The sequence below is a fragment of the Salvelinus fontinalis genome, chromosome 34 (assembly GCF_029448725.1).
Source record: "Salvelinus fontinalis isolate EN_2023a chromosome 34, ASM2944872v1, whole genome shotgun sequence".
In the NCBI taxonomy this organism is placed as follows: Eukaryota; Metazoa; Chordata; class Actinopteri; order Salmoniformes; family Salmonidae; genus Salvelinus; species Salvelinus fontinalis.
The window spans coordinates 20,125,309-20,144,842 of NC_074698.1; the positions used below are offsets into that span (position 1 = coordinate 20,125,309).

A 19,534-nucleotide genomic window follows, 5' to 3' on the forward strand; every position below is an offset into this window, starting at 1 on the left:
ATACAGGAATCATTAAAAACACAGTAACATACAGGAATCATTAGCAACACACTAACATACAGTAACATACAGGAATCATTAAAAACACAGTAACATACAGGAATCATTAACAACACACTAACATACAGGAATCATTATAAACATAGTAACATACAGTAACATACAGGAATAATTTTAAACACTGCAACATACAGTAACATACAGGAATCATTAACAACACACTAACATACAGTAACATACACGAATCATTAACACACAGTAACATATAGTAACATACAGGAATCATTATAGACACTGCAACATACAGTAACATACATGAATCATTATCAACACACTAACATACAGTAACATACAGGAATCATTAACAACACAGTAACATACAGGAATCATTAACAACACAGTAACATACAGTAACATACAGGAATCATTATAAACACTCCAACATACAGTAACATACATGAATCATTAACACACAGTAACATACAGTAACATACATGAATCATTAACATACAGTAACATACATGAATCATTAACAGACAGTAACATACATGAATCATTAACAACACAGTAACATACAATAACATGTAGGAATCATTAGCAGCACACTAACATACAGTAACATACAGTAACATACAGGAATCATTAACAGCACACTAACATACAGTAACATACATGAAACATTAACAACACACTAACATACAGTAACATCCAGTAACATACATGAATCATTAACAACACACTAACATACAGTAACATACAGTAACATACATGAATCATTAACAGCACACTAACATACAGTAACATACATGAAACATTAACAACACACTAACATACAGTAACATACAGTAACATACATGAAACATTAACAACACACTAACATACAGTAACATACAGTAACATACAGTAACATACAGTAACATACAGTAACATACATGAAACATTAACAACACAGTAACATACAGTAACATACATTAATCATTAACAACACAGTAACATACAGAAACATACAGGAATCATTAACAACACAGTAACATACAGGAATCATTAACCATGTATAGGACATGGAGGTTTTTCTGTCCAAGTGACATTAGCAGGATAAAATCCCAGGAAAAACACCTGGCCATAGTAATGTGTATTGTGGGATAGAGCAGAATATCATGAAGAAGAGTTATTATCTGGGTTCCGATGCCAGGGTTGCCCTGAGGGGCTGGCTAGCACTCCCACAACTAATCAGGGCACCTCTGGAACACTTTGAAATATTCATGAGACATTTCCAAATTGATAACGAAGGTCCAGCCCTCCCAACCTGGCTAATTGTAAATATGGAGCATCGTCCCAGATCCCTTTGAATTAATTCTACACAGCAGAGTGGATGAGTGGTGGAGCTAGCTAGCTGCAGTCCCAGCAGCATTCTGGTCCTGTGTGGATTCTCATGGAGAGGTTTTGGAGCGGTGGCAGAAATGTGCAGTAGTGGAGATTAGAGGGGATGCGTGTGGATCAGTGTGCTGTAGTGTAGATTAGGCTGGATCTGCTGCATGGAGCACCTAGAGATTTGTGTGACACAGAGCAGGATGTCATCATGCAGTGGGTTTGGTGGGAGGCGTTAGCGGCTAGCCTCTGGGTAATGACGTGATAAACCAAAGCAAGGGCCTCTGGGCAGTACAGGATCCGCCATCCGCCGCCTGTCTGTCAATCAATGGCTTGTGTAAGCAGGGTGGGTGTGAGCTGTTTGATGTTCTGCCTGGAAAAACTCCCAGTCGGATACATCACTTACTGATTGACAGCCGGTGTCAATCTGCCCCATGCTGGGTTTCTGTCTCAGAAGAACCACCCTCCGCCAAGCTACCCCCCTCACTCACACACACACACACACACACACACACACACACACACACACACACACACACACACACACACACACACACACACACACACACACACACACACACACACACACACACACACACACACACACACACACTCACACACGTTATCGGTTAGGCTGTGTGGATTAGGACTGACCTATTGGGATCAGTATTGAGCACCTGACCTCCTGAAAGACTAATGAATAAGCAACGCTTTCCCGCTGACAGCCCCTCCCCCACACACGCTTGATCACAGCCCTTGTCTTATCTATGCCCCCTGAGCTGCCACACACAAACATGCAAAACACACGCATGCAGAGACACACACACACACTGTTATTTCTCTCTACCGTCCTAAACCCCTCCCCTCTTTAGTTCTCTCTCTAAATCCTCGTTGCCTTGTTTGTCCTCCATCTCTCTCCATCATTCATTCCCTCGTTCTTTCTCTCTCCATCGTTATCTCTTTTTGTTTTCTTCTGTGGCGTGGCATGTTGGTAGATGGTGACTATATTAACCTGGCTGGATCCTTCTGGGTGTACTGGAGGTGTAGATGGAGAGGCTGAATGTGACCAGTCAGCCAATATGTCTGTTTCAACATGGTTACCAATCTGTCTCTATCTGGCCCGCCCCTACAGCCTCTCTCCTCTCCTCTCCCCCCTCTCTTCTCTCAGAATCTCCCTCTCTCTCTTATCATGCTCTACACCTATTCCCTCTGTCCTTATCTCTTCTTCCCTTTTCCTTTCTCGTCCCCCCGCTCATTTTCTTTCCCACCATCTCTTTCGTTACACCTCTCTTCTCTGCCTTAGGGCTCCTCTCCCCTCTCTCTCTCTCTCTCTCTCTCTCTCTCTCTCTCTCTCTCTCTCTCTCTCTCTCTCTCTCTCTCGCTCTCTCTCTCGCTCTCTCTCTTTCTCTCTCTCTCTCCATCTGTGTCATGTTCTCCACAGTGATACATCAATGCCCTCCCACCTCTCTCTCATTCTTTCTCTCTCTCTCGCTCTCCCCCTCTCCCTCTTTGTCTCTGAACATATCCTTTGAACAAGTGCTGATTAATGTCATACATAGACTGATGAATAATTCACCACAGTGAGCGAGAGGAGAGAGAGAGAGAGAGAGAGAGAGAGAGGAGAGGGGGAAAAGAAGGGAGAGAGAGAAGGAGATGAGGGGAAGAATGATGGAGAATGGGTGGGAGAAGGAGAGAAAATAAGGAGAATAGGGGGAGAGATGGAGGAGAGAGATGCAAAATAAGACAGCATGGAAAAAGGAGAGCAATGGAGGATGTGAGAGAAGACTAAAGAAAGGGGGAAGAGATGGAGAGAGAGAGACAGAAGGAAGGCATAGAGAATTCCAGGAGATGCACCCTAGGGGGGTAGAGGAGTGCCTCGCACTGGCTGCTGTTGTCTAATTTACTCATTTACTCTCAGTCTCGTTGTCAGTGAGTTATAGCGGCATGGTAGCCTAGTGGTTAGAGCGTTGGACTAGTAACCAAAAGGTTGCAAGTTCAAATCCCCAAGCTGACAAGGCACAAATCTGTAATTCTGCCCCTGATCAGGCAGTTAACCCACTGTTCCTAGGCTGTCATTGAAATAAGAATTTGTTCTTAACTGACTTGCCTAGTTAAATAAAAGTGATATAGTTTCAATATTTTTTGAATGATTGAACAATGTTTGTGTCTTTGTCATGCCCACAAAGCCACTTCGGATTGAATCGAGGAAAGACAGAGCCAGGGAAAGGAAGGGAGAGGGGGAAGGAAACCTAGATAAACAGATACACAAAAAAGAGAGATGAAGAGAGGGAGAGAGAGAGGGGGAAGGAAAGATTGGGAGACAGAGACAGAAAGATTAAGAGAGATAGGAAGAGATACAGAGCGTGATAGAAAGAGAGGGATGGGGAAGGAAAAATAGAGAGATGGATAGACAAAAAGAGAGAGAGCGATAGAAAGACAGATAAAGAGAGACATTCTCCAGGTCCAACACTGATCGCTCTACACCCAGACAATGGCCTCAGGTGATTGGAAGGCCTCTGGTCTGTATATTGGATAGGGCTGGAGGTGCTGTCCACCAGACTGGTGCTGAAACCCCGCTATTTTACTTTTTTTTTTCTCACCAGGATGACTCATCCCCCCCCCCCCGTTTCCCCTCAGACAAAATCTTTTAGCCGTCAGTGATTAAAAGCTCATAACCACGAGCACAGGCCTAATCACATCACAGGAAATATCATTGTGGGTGTTAGTATTTTTATTGTGGTGTTATCAGTCCACCAACGTTTGTTCATGTTTAAGCTGCCATATTCAAAATGGGTATATTAGCATTTGAAGCGGCATATCACATTACGCTCACAGTGTGTTGTCCCTCTGCTCTGATGATGTGGGATTTAGTGGATTTTGGGCTGATAGGGGCTATTTGTGATGAGGAGTGAAAAAGGAGGCTTCATTGAGAGAATAAACTATGTGAAGGATACTGATTAATGTGACATGAGGCTTTTTGGTATTTTAGATGATGAGGTTGAAGTATTGAGTCTTCATCCATCATTGCCTGAAACAAACTCACCCTCTGTCTCTGTCTCTCTGTCTATCTTCTCTCCATCCTTCCCTCTCTCCTCTCGTCCTCCAGAGATCTCTGTCAGCCTGTTGTCGGTGATCGTGACGTTCTGCGGGATCGTCCTTCTCTCAGTCTCTCTCTTTGTCTCCTGGAAGCTCTGTTGGTTGCCATGGCGAGACAAGGAGGGTGGTGGCCTGAGCTTGACATCGGGGCTGATGCCCGGGGGCGTGGGTGGGATGGGCGGCAGTGGGGGGGCCTCCCTCCTACCTCCTGTCATGCAGAGGAAGGCGTCCCACTCCTCACTCTACCCCTCCCTGGCCCAGCCCCAGCAGCATCACCCCCACTTCTCTGACCTGGTGGGGGTGGAGAGTGGCCAGGGGGTGGGGGGCGTGGTGGGAGGCCCGGAACAGACCCAGGAACACTCCTACCTGGACATGGACTCCTACCCCAACAACGCTGGTGAGAAGGAACGGCTGATCTCACCCCACTGATACTGAAGTGGCTTTATTATAGCATGTGTACAAAGGTTGCGTCATATAATGCCTTGGTCGATGTTTTAAGTATTGTACTATAGCAACATATATTTATATCTACAAAATGTTCTGTACTATATTACATTTGAACTCCACTGACGGTGTGTCTAGCCAGAGTGTTATTAACACATCTTGAAATGGTGCAGCACATTGCTAAATGCACTACAACCGCCCCATAAACTGAAGAAATAAGACACAACAATCTCTCTACAGTAGAACCAGCTTCACCTTCTATACAAACACTTATTTTCTTCTTTCTATCCCCCTTCTAATCTCTGCACTCCTTTTTCTGTATTGTCCCCTCTCTCTCTCTCTCTCTCTCTCTCTCTCTCTCTCTCTCTCTCTCTCTCTCTCTCTCTCTCTCTCTCTCTCTCTCTCTCTCTCTCTCTCTCTCTCTCTCTCTCTCTCTCTCTCTCTCCCTCTCTCTCTCTCTCTCTCTCTCTCTCTCTCTCTCTTTCTCTCTCTCTCTATCTCTCTCTCTCTCTATCCCTTTTCTCTCTGGTCTGTGGTCTAGGGAATCTTAAATTGAGCCAGACGTCTCCAGAGTTGCCCCCCACCACTGAGGGGGGAGCCGCCCCACCCCACAAAGACATGCCCAACGCCCACTCCCAGCAGCAGGTCACTGCACGGTCAGTACTGTACTGTGTGTGTGTGCTTGTTTGTTTGTGTGTGTTCTCTGTGTCGGTGATTACAAAGAGGTTATGGTATATGTAGTGAATTTCTGTGTGATTGATTAAAATATGCAGGATGTGATATATCTATCTATCTATAAACTCAGCAAAAAAAGAAACGTCCTCTGACTGTCAACTGCGTTTATTTTCAGCAAACTTAACATGTATAAATATTTGTATTAACATAACAAGATTCAACAACTGAGACATAAACTGAACAAGTTCCACAGACATGTGACTAACAGAAATGGAATAATGTGTCCCTGAACAAAGGGGGGGCGGCAAAATCAAAAGTAACAGTCGGTAGATTTGCCAGTTCTTGCTGTGAGATGTTACAACACTCTTCCACCAAGGCACCTGTAAGTTCCCGGACATTTCTGGGGGAATGGCCCTAGCCCTCACCCTCTGATCCAACAGGTCCCAGACGTGCTCAATGGGATTGAGATCCGGGCTCTTTGCTGGCCATGGCAGAACATTAGCATTCCTGTCTTGCAGGAAATCACGCACAGGACGAGCAGTATGGCTGGTGGCATTGTCATGCTGGAGGGTCATGTCAGGATAAGCCTGCAGGAAGTGTACCACATGAGGGAGGAGGATGTCTTCCCTGTAACGCACAGCGTTGCCTGCGATGACAACAAGCTCAGTCCGATGATGCTGTGACACACCGCACCAGACCATGACGGACCCTCAAATCGATCCCGCTCCAGAGTACAGGCCTCGATGTAACGCTCATTCCTTTGACGATAAACGCGAATCCGACCATCACCACTGGTGAGACAAAACCGTGACTCATCATTGAATTGCACTTTTTGCCAGTCCTGGTTGGTCCAGCGACGGTGGGTTTGTGCCCATAGGCAACGTTGTTGCCGGTGATGTCTTCTGAGGACCTGCCTTACAACAGGCCTACAAGCCCTCAGTCCAGCTTCTCTCAGCCTATTGCGAACAGTCTGAGCACTGATGGAGGGATTGTGCGTTTCTGGTGTAACTCGGGCAGTTGTTGTTGCCATCCTATACCTGTCCCGCAGGTGTGATGTTCAGATGTACCAATCCTTTGCAGGTGTTGTTACACGTGGTCTGCCACTGCGAGGACGATCAGCTGTTCGTCCTGTCTCCCTGTAGCAATGTCTTAGGCGTCTCACAGTACGGACGTTGCAATTTATTGCACTGGCCACATCTGCAGTCTTCAAGCCTCCTTGCAGCATGCTTAAGGCACGTTCACGCAGATGAGCAGGGACCCTGGGCATCTTTCTTTTGGTGTTTTTCAGAGTCAGTAGAAAGGCCTCTTTTGTGTCCCAGTTTTCATAACTGTAACCTTAATTGCCTACCGTCTGTAAGCTGTTAGTGTCTTAATGACCGTTCCACAGGTGCATGTTCATGAATTGTTTATGGTTCATTGAACAAGCATGGGAAACAGTGTTTAAACCCTTTACAATGAAGATCTGTGAAGTTATTTGGATTTTTAAGAATGATCGTTGAAAGACAGGGTCCTGAAAAAGTGATGTTTCTTTTTTTTCTGAGTTTATACAGTGCCTTTGGAAAGTATTCAGACCCCTTGACTTTTTCCACATTTTGTTATGTTACATCCTTATTCTACAATGTATTAAATACTTTTTTGCCCTCATAAATCTAAACACAATATCCCATAATGGCAAAGCGAAAACAGGTTTTTAGAAATGTTTGCAAATGTATTCAAAATAAAAAACTGAAATACCTTATTTACATAAGTATTCAGACCCTTTGCTATGAGACTCGAAATTGAGATCAGGTGCATCCTGTTTCCATTGATCATCCTTGAGATGTTTCTACTTGATTAGAGTCCACCTGTGGTAAATTCAATTGATTGGACATGATTTGGAAAAGCACATACCTGTCTATATAAGGTCCCACAGTTGACAGTGCATGTCAGAGCAAAACCCAAAACATGTGGTCGAAGGAATTGTCTGTAGAGCTCCGAGAGCTCCTTGTCCAGGCACAGATCTGAGCAATGGTACAAAATCATTTCTGCAGCATTGAAGGTCCTCAAGAACACAGTTGCCTCCATCATGGCATTACCTTAAATGGAAGAAGTTTGGAACCACGAAGACCCTTCTTAGAGCTGGCCTCCTGGCTAAACTGAGCAATTGGGGAAGAAGGGCCTTGGTCAGGGAGGTGACTAAGAACCCAATGGTCACTTTGATAGAGCTCCAGAGTTCTCCTTTGGAGATGGGAAAACCTTTCGGAAGGAAAACCATCTCTGCAGCACTCCACCAATCCGAGTGGCCAGACGGAAGCCACTCCTCAGTAAAAGGCACATGACAGCCCACTTGGAGTTTGCCAAAAGACACCTAAAGACTCACAGACCATGAGAAACAAGATTCTCTGGTCTGATGAAACCAAGATTTAACTCTTTGGCCTGAATGCCAAGTGTCACATCTGGAGGAAACCTGGAACCATGTGAAGCATGGAGTGGCAGCATCATGCTGTGGGAATGTTTTTCAGCAGCAGGGACTGGGAGACTAGTCAAGATCGAGGAAAAGATGAACGGAGCAAAGTACAAAAGTACAGAGAGATCCTTGATGAAAACCTGCTCCAGAGCGCTCAGGACCTGGACTGGGGTGATGGTTCACCTTCCAACCTTAAGCACACAGTCAAGACAATGCAGGAGTAGCTTCAGGACAAGTCTCTGAATGTCCTTGAGGGGCCCAGTCAGAGCCCAGACTTGAACCCGATCGAACATCTCTGGAGAGACCTGAAAATAGCTGTGCAGCGACGCTCCCCATCCAACCTGACAGAACTTGAGGATCTGCAGAGAAGAATGGGAGAAACTCCCCAAATACAGGTGTGCCAAGCTTGTAGCATCATACCTAGGAAGACTTGAGGATGTAATCTCTGCCAAAGGTGCTTCAACAAAGTATTGAGTAAAGGGTCTGAATACTTATGGAAATGTGATATTTCATTTTTATTTATTTTTTATACATTTGAAAAAATGTCTAAACCTGTTTTTGCTTTGAAATGATGGCATATTGTGTGTAGATTGATGAGGGGAATTATTTTTAGAATAAGGCTGTAAATGTCACGTTCTGACCATAGTTCTTGTGTGTTTTACTTGTTTTAGTGTTGCCACGTTTGTTATTTTAGTATTTTGTAAGTGTTCACGTTATCGTCTATTCGTCTTGATTAAATCATGTTGAGCACAAACTACGCTGCGTCTTGGTCCGATCCTTGCTACACCTCCTCTTCAGACGAAGAGGAGGAAGGCTGCCGTTACAGTAAAGTAACAAAATGTGGGGAAAAATCAAGGTGTCTAAATACTTTCCGAATGCACTTTGTGTACAGTACCAGTCAAATGTTTGGACATACCTACTCATTCCAGCGATTTTCTTTATTTTTACTATTTTCTACATTGTAGAATAATATTGAAGGCATCAAAACTATGAAATAACACATATGGAATAATGTAGTAACCACAAAGTATTAAACAAATCAAAATATATTTTATATTTGATATTCATCAAAGTAGCCACCATTTGCCTTTGCACACTCTTGGCATTCTCTCAACCAGCTTCATGAGGTAGTCACATGGAATGCATTTCAATTAAAAGGTGTGCCTTGTTAAAAGTTAATTTGTGGAATTTCTTTCCTTCTTAATGCCTTTGAGCCAATCAGTTGTGTTGTGACAAGGTAGGGGTGGTATACAGGAGATAGCCTTATTTGGTAAAAGACCAAATCCATATTATGGCAAGTACAGCTCAAATAAGCAAAGAGAAATGACAGTCCATCATTACTTTAAGACATGAAGGTCAATCATTGCAGAAAATTTCAAGAACTTTAAAAGTTTCTTCAAGTGCATTTGCAAAAATCTGGCTCTCATGAGGACCGCCACAGGAAAGGAAGACCCAGAGTTACCTGGGTGCAAAGGATAAGTTCATTAGAGTTACCAGCCTCAGAAATGGCAGCCCAAAAAAATGCTTCAGAGACACATCTCAACATCAACTGTTCAGAGGAGACTGTGTGAATCAGGCCTTCATGGTTGAATTGCTGCAAAGAAACCACTACTAAAGGACACCAATAAGAAGAAGAGACTTGCTTGGGCCATGAAACACGAGCAATGGACATTAGACTGTTGGAAATCTGTCCTTTGGTCTGAGGAGTCCAAATTTTAGATTTTTGTTTCCAACCTCCGTGTTTTTGTGAGATGCAAAGTAGGTGAACAGATGATCTCCGCATGTGTGGTTCCCAACGTGAAGCATGGAGGAGGAGGTCTGATGGTGTGGGGGTGCTTTGTAGGTGACACTTGTCTGTGATTTATTTAGAATTCAAGGCACACTTAACCAGCATGGCTACCACAGCATTCTGCAGCGATACGCCATCCCATCTGGTTTGCGCTTAGTGGGACTATCATTTGTTTTTCAACAGGACAATGACCCAACACACCTCCAGGCTGTGTAAGGGCTATTTGACAAAGAAGGAGAGTGATGGAATGCTGCATCAGATGACCTGGCCTCCACAATCACCCGATTTCAACCCACTTGAGATGGTTTGGGATGAGTTGGACCGCAAAGTGAAGGAAAAGCAGCCAACAAGTGCTCAGCATATGTGTGAACTCCTTCAAGGCTAATGGAAAAGCATTCCTCATGAAGCTGGTTGAGAGAATGCCAAAAGTGTACAAAGCTGTCATCAAGGCAAAGGGTAGCTACTTTGAAGAATCTTAAATCTAAAATATAATTTGATTTGTTAACACTTTTTTGGTTACTACATGATTCCATATGTGTTATTTCATAGTTGTGATGTCTTCACTATTATTCTACAATGTAGAAATAGTAAAAACAAAGAAAAACCCTTGAATGAGTAGGTTTGTCCAAACTTTCAACTGGTACTGTATATATTTTTAAGTATGTGATAATTATATTTTCTAAGGGTCATCACATTTCTGTGATTGGTTGTCTAGTGTATACATTTTCTGAGTGTTATTCTGTGTATTAACCCTGTCTGTCTCTCCAGTGAATGTATGTCTGTGAATTAACCCTATCGATCTTTTTAGTGTGTGTTATTCTGGTTTCTTTTTTACAACCCTGTTTCTATTTTTTATGTAAATGCAATGTTATCGAAAGGTCTAGACACCTTTTTTGTGATTTCACTTGTTTTTGGGAAACTTACCCCAAACATGCAAATCACTTCCTCATCCTGGTTGTGCAGTACGTTGTGCAGTACGTTGTGCAGTACATTGTGTAGTACGGGGGCCCTGAAAAGACATGAAAAAAGGCTCCAAAAACACCCAAATACGTCCTTTTAGAAACGGCAAAGCTCTCAGTATAGTGATGCAGGTCTTTAGATGTGGTACATATGAAAATATGTCATTACGAACTTTATCCGTAACGTTATATATCATTTTGTTGCGACTCGAGCGATACTACTCCGTCCATTCTACAGGCAACTGCCAAAATAAAGGAAACACTTGAGTAAATGAGGGATACAAGGTATATTGAAAGCATGATTCCATATGTGTTATTTCATAGTTTTGATGTCTTCACTATTATTCTGCAATGTACTTCCACACAGTAGGTTCCAGGCATTTGTTTGAACCATTGAAGCTGTTCTGGCGGATCGTGGAAGCCCAGCCGCCTCTTAAGACACTTTATTATGGAGTTTCCTTTAATTTGTCAGTTACCTATAGCAGCAGTCTAAACAGAGAATGGAACAGCTGGATAGCGGAAATGTCTCGAGTAGCACAAAATGGACTATAACATTGCTGATAAAGTTCGTAATGACACAATTTCATATGTACCACATCTAAAGACCTGCATCACTATACTGAGAGCTTTGCCGTTTCTAAAAGGACGTATTTGGGTGTTTTTGGAGCCTTTGTTCATGTTTTTTCAGGGCCCCCGTACTACACAACGTACTGCACAACGTACTGCACAACGTACTGCACAACGAGGATGAGGAAGTGCTTTTCTGTTTGAGGTAAGTTTCTGAAAAACAACTGAAATCACAAAAAAGGTGTCTGGACCCTTCTATAACATGCCATTTACTTCAAAAATGTAGATTTGGTTGTAAAAAAGAGAACTTCTCCTTTAACCCTGTCTGTTTCTCCAGTGAGTGTTAATGTGTCTTTCTCTCTCCCCAGGCCCAAGCCCATGACTCACCAGTTGTCCAGCCCTGATTTCCATGGTGAGGAGAAGAGCGAGCAGGTGACCAGCATTGGCCAAATCAAACCGGAACTCTACAGACTGCGTGGGGGCGACCAGGGGGAAGGGAAAACGGGGGACAATTGCGGCAAGATCAGCTTCCTCCTGCGCTACGCCTTCAAGTGAGTGAACCGATTCACTTCATTAATCCTCTTCACACCTCGGTCTGAGTGCACTGTTAAATATACATTACATTAAGGCTTAGACAGAGGATCAACAGCTGCTCTGTCATCACAGCTGAGTTAAGGTACTTGCCCTAGAAATTCTATCATTGCAGTGTCAAGTATCACACAGTGGGCAGTTTTTATCACCCATATATACTTTTACATTATGGACTAAATAGTGTACACAAGATAGATAGATAGACATTGTTATTGTAATTGTCTAATTTTCCATACCTTGAGTGCATTCATGCATGCCCCCGTTGTAGGTTTTCTGCAGCACTGGCTCAGTTTATGTAAATAGTGGGCGTGCCCCCCTTCGGAGGGTTGAAGATGGGAAGATGGAGGGAGGACAGGAGAGGAGGGAGAGAGCAGGGGCAGTGTAGTACAGTCTGCTAGGTCAATCTGTCTCAGTCTATCTGTGGCTCTGTGGCTGCCTGGTGGGGTCCTTTCTTTCTGCCGTCACACAGAGAAACATTACAATTGAGAAAGAAAGTGCTGATGTTCGAAACACAAGGCAGTGAGAGGCAGTTAGGGTCATGAATTATATATGGTGAGCTACTTTAAACAGCAGACCCTGTCAACACATAATAACACCAGACTGTTATAGCACGAATTACAGACACACAGAGTTAGAGGGAGAGGGAACGAGAGAGCGAGGGAACGAGGGAGGGAGGGAACGAGGGAGGGAGGGAGGGAGGGAGGGAGGGAGGGATGGTGCTGTCGGTGTATCTCTATCTACATGTATTTCTACCTCACGTCACAAGATCATTTGTTCTGCTCTGCTTTCTGACACACTGTGAATCTTTGTTAGAAAATCTAGAGAGAGAGGAAACAGACAGAGAGAGCAGGAGAGGGAGAGGGAGAGGGAGAGATAGCTGGAGAGAAAGAGGGAGAGAGAGATATAATGTGTGTCACCTTCTCTTCACACTGTTAGCACTGTGTGGGATAATTGTAATGTATTTACCATACATCAATGTTAACGTGCTAGACCCGAGGACATTTGGGGAATAGCAGTTAGGACAACAATGTCAATTTTCCCTCGGCCCTCTGGGAAATGTATTTTCTATTGACACTGTAGTTAAAAGCTGACACGTGCTGTGGGAATAGGGCGGTTTCCAGCCATTGTCTGTGAGGAATAGTATAGCGAATTTCCCTCTGACAGATCAGTAATAGGTGTATTTTCTGCCGAGTGCTTCTGGGACCGTGTTAGTAGGCCGTCATTGTAAATAAGAATTTGTTCTTAACTGACTCGCCTAGTTAAATAAAGGTTAAATATATATATATATATATATATATATATATATATATATATATATATATATATTTAAAGGTTGTCTTTTTTCCTGCTCTTTGTTGTCTTGATGTTCAAACGGACATGTGAGAGTAGGAACACTACAGTGTTTGTTGTTGTAATGAGGTAATGTTGTTGAATGTGACATGCCATCAGGGCCAGCTTTTATACAGGACACCTGGCATTTTCAATTATGCTTTATAAAACTACACTGCTCATAGTCATAAGGACTACAGTTCCCAACACGTACTGACAGTGTGTATCGACTTCCAAGCGGAGATGATACTGGACTTAAAGTAAGTAGATAGACTTAAGAAAAACTAATTGGACATGTTTCTCTGATTAACGTGTTTATCCAATTTAAATATAACTTCCTAATTTACTAATGACGGTATTAATTTTATCCCTGATTTGATGTGATTGTAGGATTGGCATGTTTACCTGATTTCCTTAATTGGACGTGATTGCATGATAAACATGAAACCTGATTGGATGCAATCATGTCGTCAACAGGCTTATCTCAGTCCTGATTGGTCCAGATTATTAAACAGTGTGTTTGTCTGAGCTGCTATTGGCTATAGCCTGGTGGTGCTCTCTTCCCCAGAGTTCACGCTGTGCTCCTAAAGGCCCGTAATGAAGTGGTGACACGCTCGTTAACGCAGAAGGACAGGGTATAATGAGGTCTGATTAAAGGCCTGCCAGCCATCTTCACTCTCTTAATTAAATCCCTCATAAGTAGTTCTGCAGACAGACCACTGGACGTAGGCGTTTAGACGGACGTCTTCGCGCGTGTGTGTATGCATGTGTATATGTGCAAGACTGTGTATGTGTGTGTGCGGGCGTGTGTCTGTGTGACCCAGACTGACCATAACACAGTGGAATAGCCTACTATGAGGAGTATTAATGGCTTGGCTTCTCTCACTGGAACTGCTGGAGCCGATCTGTAGCTTTGTAGCAATGGATTATGCTACTTGTAGAAGTTGCTCTCATTCACAGATCTACCTTCCTCAAATTCCCCATTAGTAGGGAGTAAACCCTTAAATCAGTGTCAAGGGCTGCTTCATCCTAGACCTCAATGGATCCCCATCGACCCACTTCATAGATACAACATACTCTCCTAACCACTCCACTGTCTCGCTATCTACTCTGTAGCCCTATGTCTGTCCAGGTAAGTTTGACATATAGATTGTGTTGTGTGTGTGTGTCCCAGACGGTGAGTCTAACATAGATCGTATATGTGTGTCCCCGTCTGCAGTACAGAGCAGCTAGTGGTAAAGATCCTGAAGGCTGTAGACCTGGCTGCCAAGGACGCCAACGGCTTCTCAGACCCCTACGTCAAGATCTACCTACTGCCAGACAGGAAGAAGAAGTTCCAGACCAAGGTAACACATTGATCAAGCCTGATCCCAGATCTGTTTGTGCTGTCTTGCCAATGACCATAAATACATTGGAAGAGTACAAACAGATCTGGGATCAGGCTGTCATTTATTACACTTGTCAGTTTTCACACAAAATTGGGCTGGTTTTCAGTCCAGTTTGAAGGCACAGTAAAATACTAACCTGACAAACGTGTAGTTTCACTCTGATGCCAATTGAGGAATTTGTCCATGCATAACTTGGAGTTCTGTGTGAATCATCCATTGATGTCACCCAGAGATTTGTGTATGCATTACCACGAGAGATTTGTGCGGAGTTTCATTGCCGTTTCTCAAGTTGGGATTTTATTCTAAATTACTCTCAGTAATTTATTAGAATTTACAAATGCATAGTCTACTCCCTTACACATTGGAATTAGCTGAGATTTCATTCAGCCTAATCTGAATAAATATTTTAGGCTGTCTAGCAGACTCTCTTGCAGACTCTCTTGTTGACTCTTGTTCTCTCTTCCCCCCCCCCTCCCTCTCCTTCCCCTTTCTCCCCCCTTCACCTCTTTACCTCTATCCCGCTTTCCCTCCTCAATTCCCCCCTCTCCTCTCTCCCACAGGTCCACAGAAAGACCCTAAACCCTATCTTCAACGAGACGTTCCAGTTCGGTGTCCCCCTGGCAGAGCTGCACTCCCGGAAGCTACACTTCTCTGTCTACGACTTTGACCGCTTCTCCAGACATGACCTGATTGGCCAGGTGGTTGTGGACAACCTTCTGGACTTCAGCGAGGGCACAGGGGAAAAGCCTGTCTGGAGGGACATCGTGGAGGGCACTGCGGTGAGAGAGAGAGCCCATGCCTAACACCATAATACCAACGCAATGCCACCACTATGTTACCATGATGACACCACTATACCACTATAATATCGCCACTATAATGCCACCACTATGCCACTATAATGCCAACACTATGCCGCTATAATGCCAACACTATGCCAACACTATGCCACTATAATGCTACCACAATACCACCACTATGTATGCCACTATAATGCCAACACTATGCCACTATAATGCCATCACTATGCCACTATAATGCTACCACAATACCACCACTATGCCAACACTATGCCACTATAATGCCACCGATATGCCACTATAATGCCACCACTTTGACACTATAATGCCAACACTATGCCACTATAATGCTACCACAATACCACCACTATGCCACTATAATGCTACCACTATACCACCACTATGCCACTATAATGCCACCGATATGCCACTATAATGCCATCACTATGCCACTATAATGCCACCACTATGACACTATAATGCCAACAATATGCCACTATAATGCTACCACTATAACACCAATATGCCACTATAATGCTACCACTGTACCACCACTATGCCACTATAATGCCACTATAATGTCACCACTATACCACCAATATACCACTATGATGCTACCACTATACCACCAATATGCCACTATAATGCCACCACTGTACCACCACTATGCCACTATAATGCCACTATAATGTCACCACTATACCACCATTATGCCACCAATATACCACTATAATGCTACCACTATACCACCACTATGCTTCTATAATGTCACTATAATGCCACAATAATGTCACCACTGTGCCACCAATATACCACTATAATGCCACCACTGTACCACCACTATGCCACCACTATACCACCAATTTGCCACTATAATGCCACCGCTGTGCCACTATAATGCCACCGCTATGCCACTATAATGCCACCGCTATGATACTATAATGCCACCTCTATCCACTATAATGCCACTGCTATCCACTATAATGCCGCCGCTATGACACTATAATGCCACTGCTATCCACTTTAATGCCACCGCTATGCCACTATAATGCCACCGCTATGCCAGTATAATGCCACCGCTATGCCACTATAATGCCGCCACTATGCCACTATAATGCCACCGCTATGCCACTATATTGCCACTGCTATGCTACTATAATGCCACCGCTATGCCACTATAATGCCACCGCTATGCCACCATAATGCCACCGCTATGCCACCATAATGCCACCGCTATGCCACTATAATGCCACCGCTATGCCACCATAATGCCACCGCTATGCCACTATAATGCCACCGCTATGCCACTATAATGCCGCTGCTATCCAGTATAATGCCACCGCTATGCCACCATAATGCCACCGATATGCCACCATAATGCCACCACTATGCCACTATAATGCCGCTGCTATCCACTATAATGCCACCGCTATGCCAGTATAATGCCACCACTATGCCACCATAATGCCACCGCTATGCCACCATAATGCCACCGCTATGCCACCACTATGCCACCACTATGCCGCTGCTATGCCACTATAATGCCACTGCTATGCCACCTTATGCCACCATATGCCACTATAATGCCACTGCTATGCCACTATAATGCCATTGCTATGGCACTATAATGCCTCCACAATGGCACTATAATGCCTCCGCTATGAAAATATAATGCCTCCGCTATGACACTATAATGCCAATGTTATCCACTATAATGCCACTGCTATCCACTATAATGCCACTGCTATCCACTATAATGCCACTGCTATCCACTATAATGCCACCGCTGTGCCACTATAATGCCACCGCTGTGCCACTATAATGCCTCCGCTATGACACTATAATGCCACCGCTATGCCACTATAATGCCACCGCTATGCCATCATAATGTCACCGCTATGCCACTATAATGCCACCGCCATGACACTATAATGCCACCGCTATCCACTTTAATCCCTCCGCTATGACACTATAATGCCTCCGCTATGACACTATAATGCCACCGCTATCCACTATAATGCCACTGCTGTGCCACTATAATGCCACCGCTATGACACTATAATGCCACCGCTATGCCACTATAATGCCACCGCTATGCCACTATAATGCCACCGCTATGCCACCATAATGTCACCGCTATGCCACTATAATGCCACCGCCATGACACTATAATGCCACCGCTATCCACCATAATGTCACCGCTATGCCACTATAATGCCACCGCCATGACACTATAATGCCACCGCTATCCACTATAATGCCACCGCTATGCCACTATAATGCCACCGCTATGACACTATAATGCCATTGCTATGCCACTATATTGCCACTGCTATGCTACTATAATGCCACCGCTATGCCACTATAATGCCACCGCTATGCCACCATAATGCCACCGCTATGCCACCATAATGCCACCGCTATGCCACTATAATGCCACCGCTATGCCACCATAATGCCACCGCTATGCCACTATAATGCCACCGCTATGCCACTATAATGCCGCTGCTATCCAGTATAATGCCACCGCTATGCCACCATAATGCCACCGATATGCCACCATAATGCCACCACTATGCCACTATAATGCCGCTGCTATGCCAGTATAATGCCACCACTATGCCACCATAATGCCACCGCTATGCCACCATAATGCCACCGCTATGCCACCACTATGCCACCACTATGCCGCTGCTATGCCACTATAATGCCACTGCTATGCCACCTTATGCCACCATATGCCACTATAATGCCACTGCTATGCCACTATAATGCCATTGCTATGGCACTATAATGCCTCCACAATGGCACTATAATGCCTCCGCTATGAAACTATAATGCCTCCGCTATGACACTATAATGCCAATGTTATCCACTATAATGCCACTGCTATCCACTATAATGCCACCGCTTTGCCACTATAATGCCACCGCTGTGCCACTATAATGCCTCCGCTATGACACTATAATGCCACCGCTATGCCACTATAATGCCACCGCTATGCCATCATAATGTCACCGCTATGCCACTATAATGCCACCGCCATGACACTATAATGCCACCGCTATCCACTTTAATGCCTCCGCTATGACACTATAATGCCTCCGCTATGACACTATAATGCCACCGCTATCCACTATAATGCCACTGTTATCCACTATAATGCCACTGCTATCCACTATAATGCCACCGCTATGACACTTTAATGCCACTGCTATCCACTATAATGCCACTGCTACCCACTATAATGCCACCGCTTTGCCACTATAATGCCACCGCTGTGCCACTATAATGCCACCGCAATGACACTATAATGCCACCACTATGACACTATAATGCCACCGCTATGCCACCGCTATACCACTATAATGCCACCGCTATGACACTATAATGCCACCGCTATCCACTATAATGCCACCACTATGCCACTATAATGCCACTGCTATCCACTATAATGCCACCGCTATGACACTTTAATGCCACTGCTATCCACTATAATGCCACTGCTACCCACTATAATGCCACCGCTATCCACTATAATGCCACCGCTGTGCCACTATAATGCCACCGCAATGACACTATAATGCCACCACTATGACACTATAATGCCACCGCTATGCCACCGCTATACCACTATAATGCCACCGCTATGACACTATAATGCCACCGCTATCCACTATAATGCCACCACTATGCCACTATAATGCCACCGCTATCCACTATAATGCCACCATATGCCACTATAATGCCACTGCTATGCCACCTTATGCCACCATATGCCACTATAATGCCACTGCTATGCCACTATAATGCCATTGCTATGGCACTATAATGCCTCCACTATGGCACTATAATGCCTCCGCTATGACACTATAATGCCTCCGCTATGACACTATAATGCCACTGTTATCCACTATAATGCCACTGCTATCCACTATAATGCCACCGCTTTGCCACTATAATGCCACCGCTGTGCCACTATAATGCCACCGCTATGACACTATAATGCCACCGCTATGCCACTATAATGCCACCGCTATGCCACTATAATGCCACCGCTATGCCACCATAATGTCACCGCT

The 19,534-nt window shown here is 44.3% G+C and overlaps 1 protein-coding gene across 4 annotated transcripts in view; it reads left to right on the forward strand.

Annotated features, from left to right (window-relative positions):
- The window catches only part of LOC129833445 (synaptotagmin-C-like), a 67,419-nt gene that overhangs the window by 35,101 nt on the left and 12,784 nt on the right, over positions 1-19,534 (forward strand). For all 4 annotated transcript variants that reach the window (XM_055898055.1, XM_055898053.1, XM_055898056.1 and 1 more), the window contains 5 exons: positions 4,475-4,861; positions 5,450-5,564; positions 11,713-11,895; positions 14,484-14,610; positions 15,213-15,431. In XM_055898055.1, the coding sequence (XP_055754030.1) occupies positions 4,475-4,861; positions 5,450-5,564; positions 11,713-11,895; positions 14,484-14,610; positions 15,213-15,431 (1,031 nt within the window). The remainder of the gene's footprint in view (positions 1-4,474; positions 4,862-5,449; positions 5,565-11,712; positions 11,896-14,483; positions 14,611-15,212; positions 15,432-19,534) is intronic.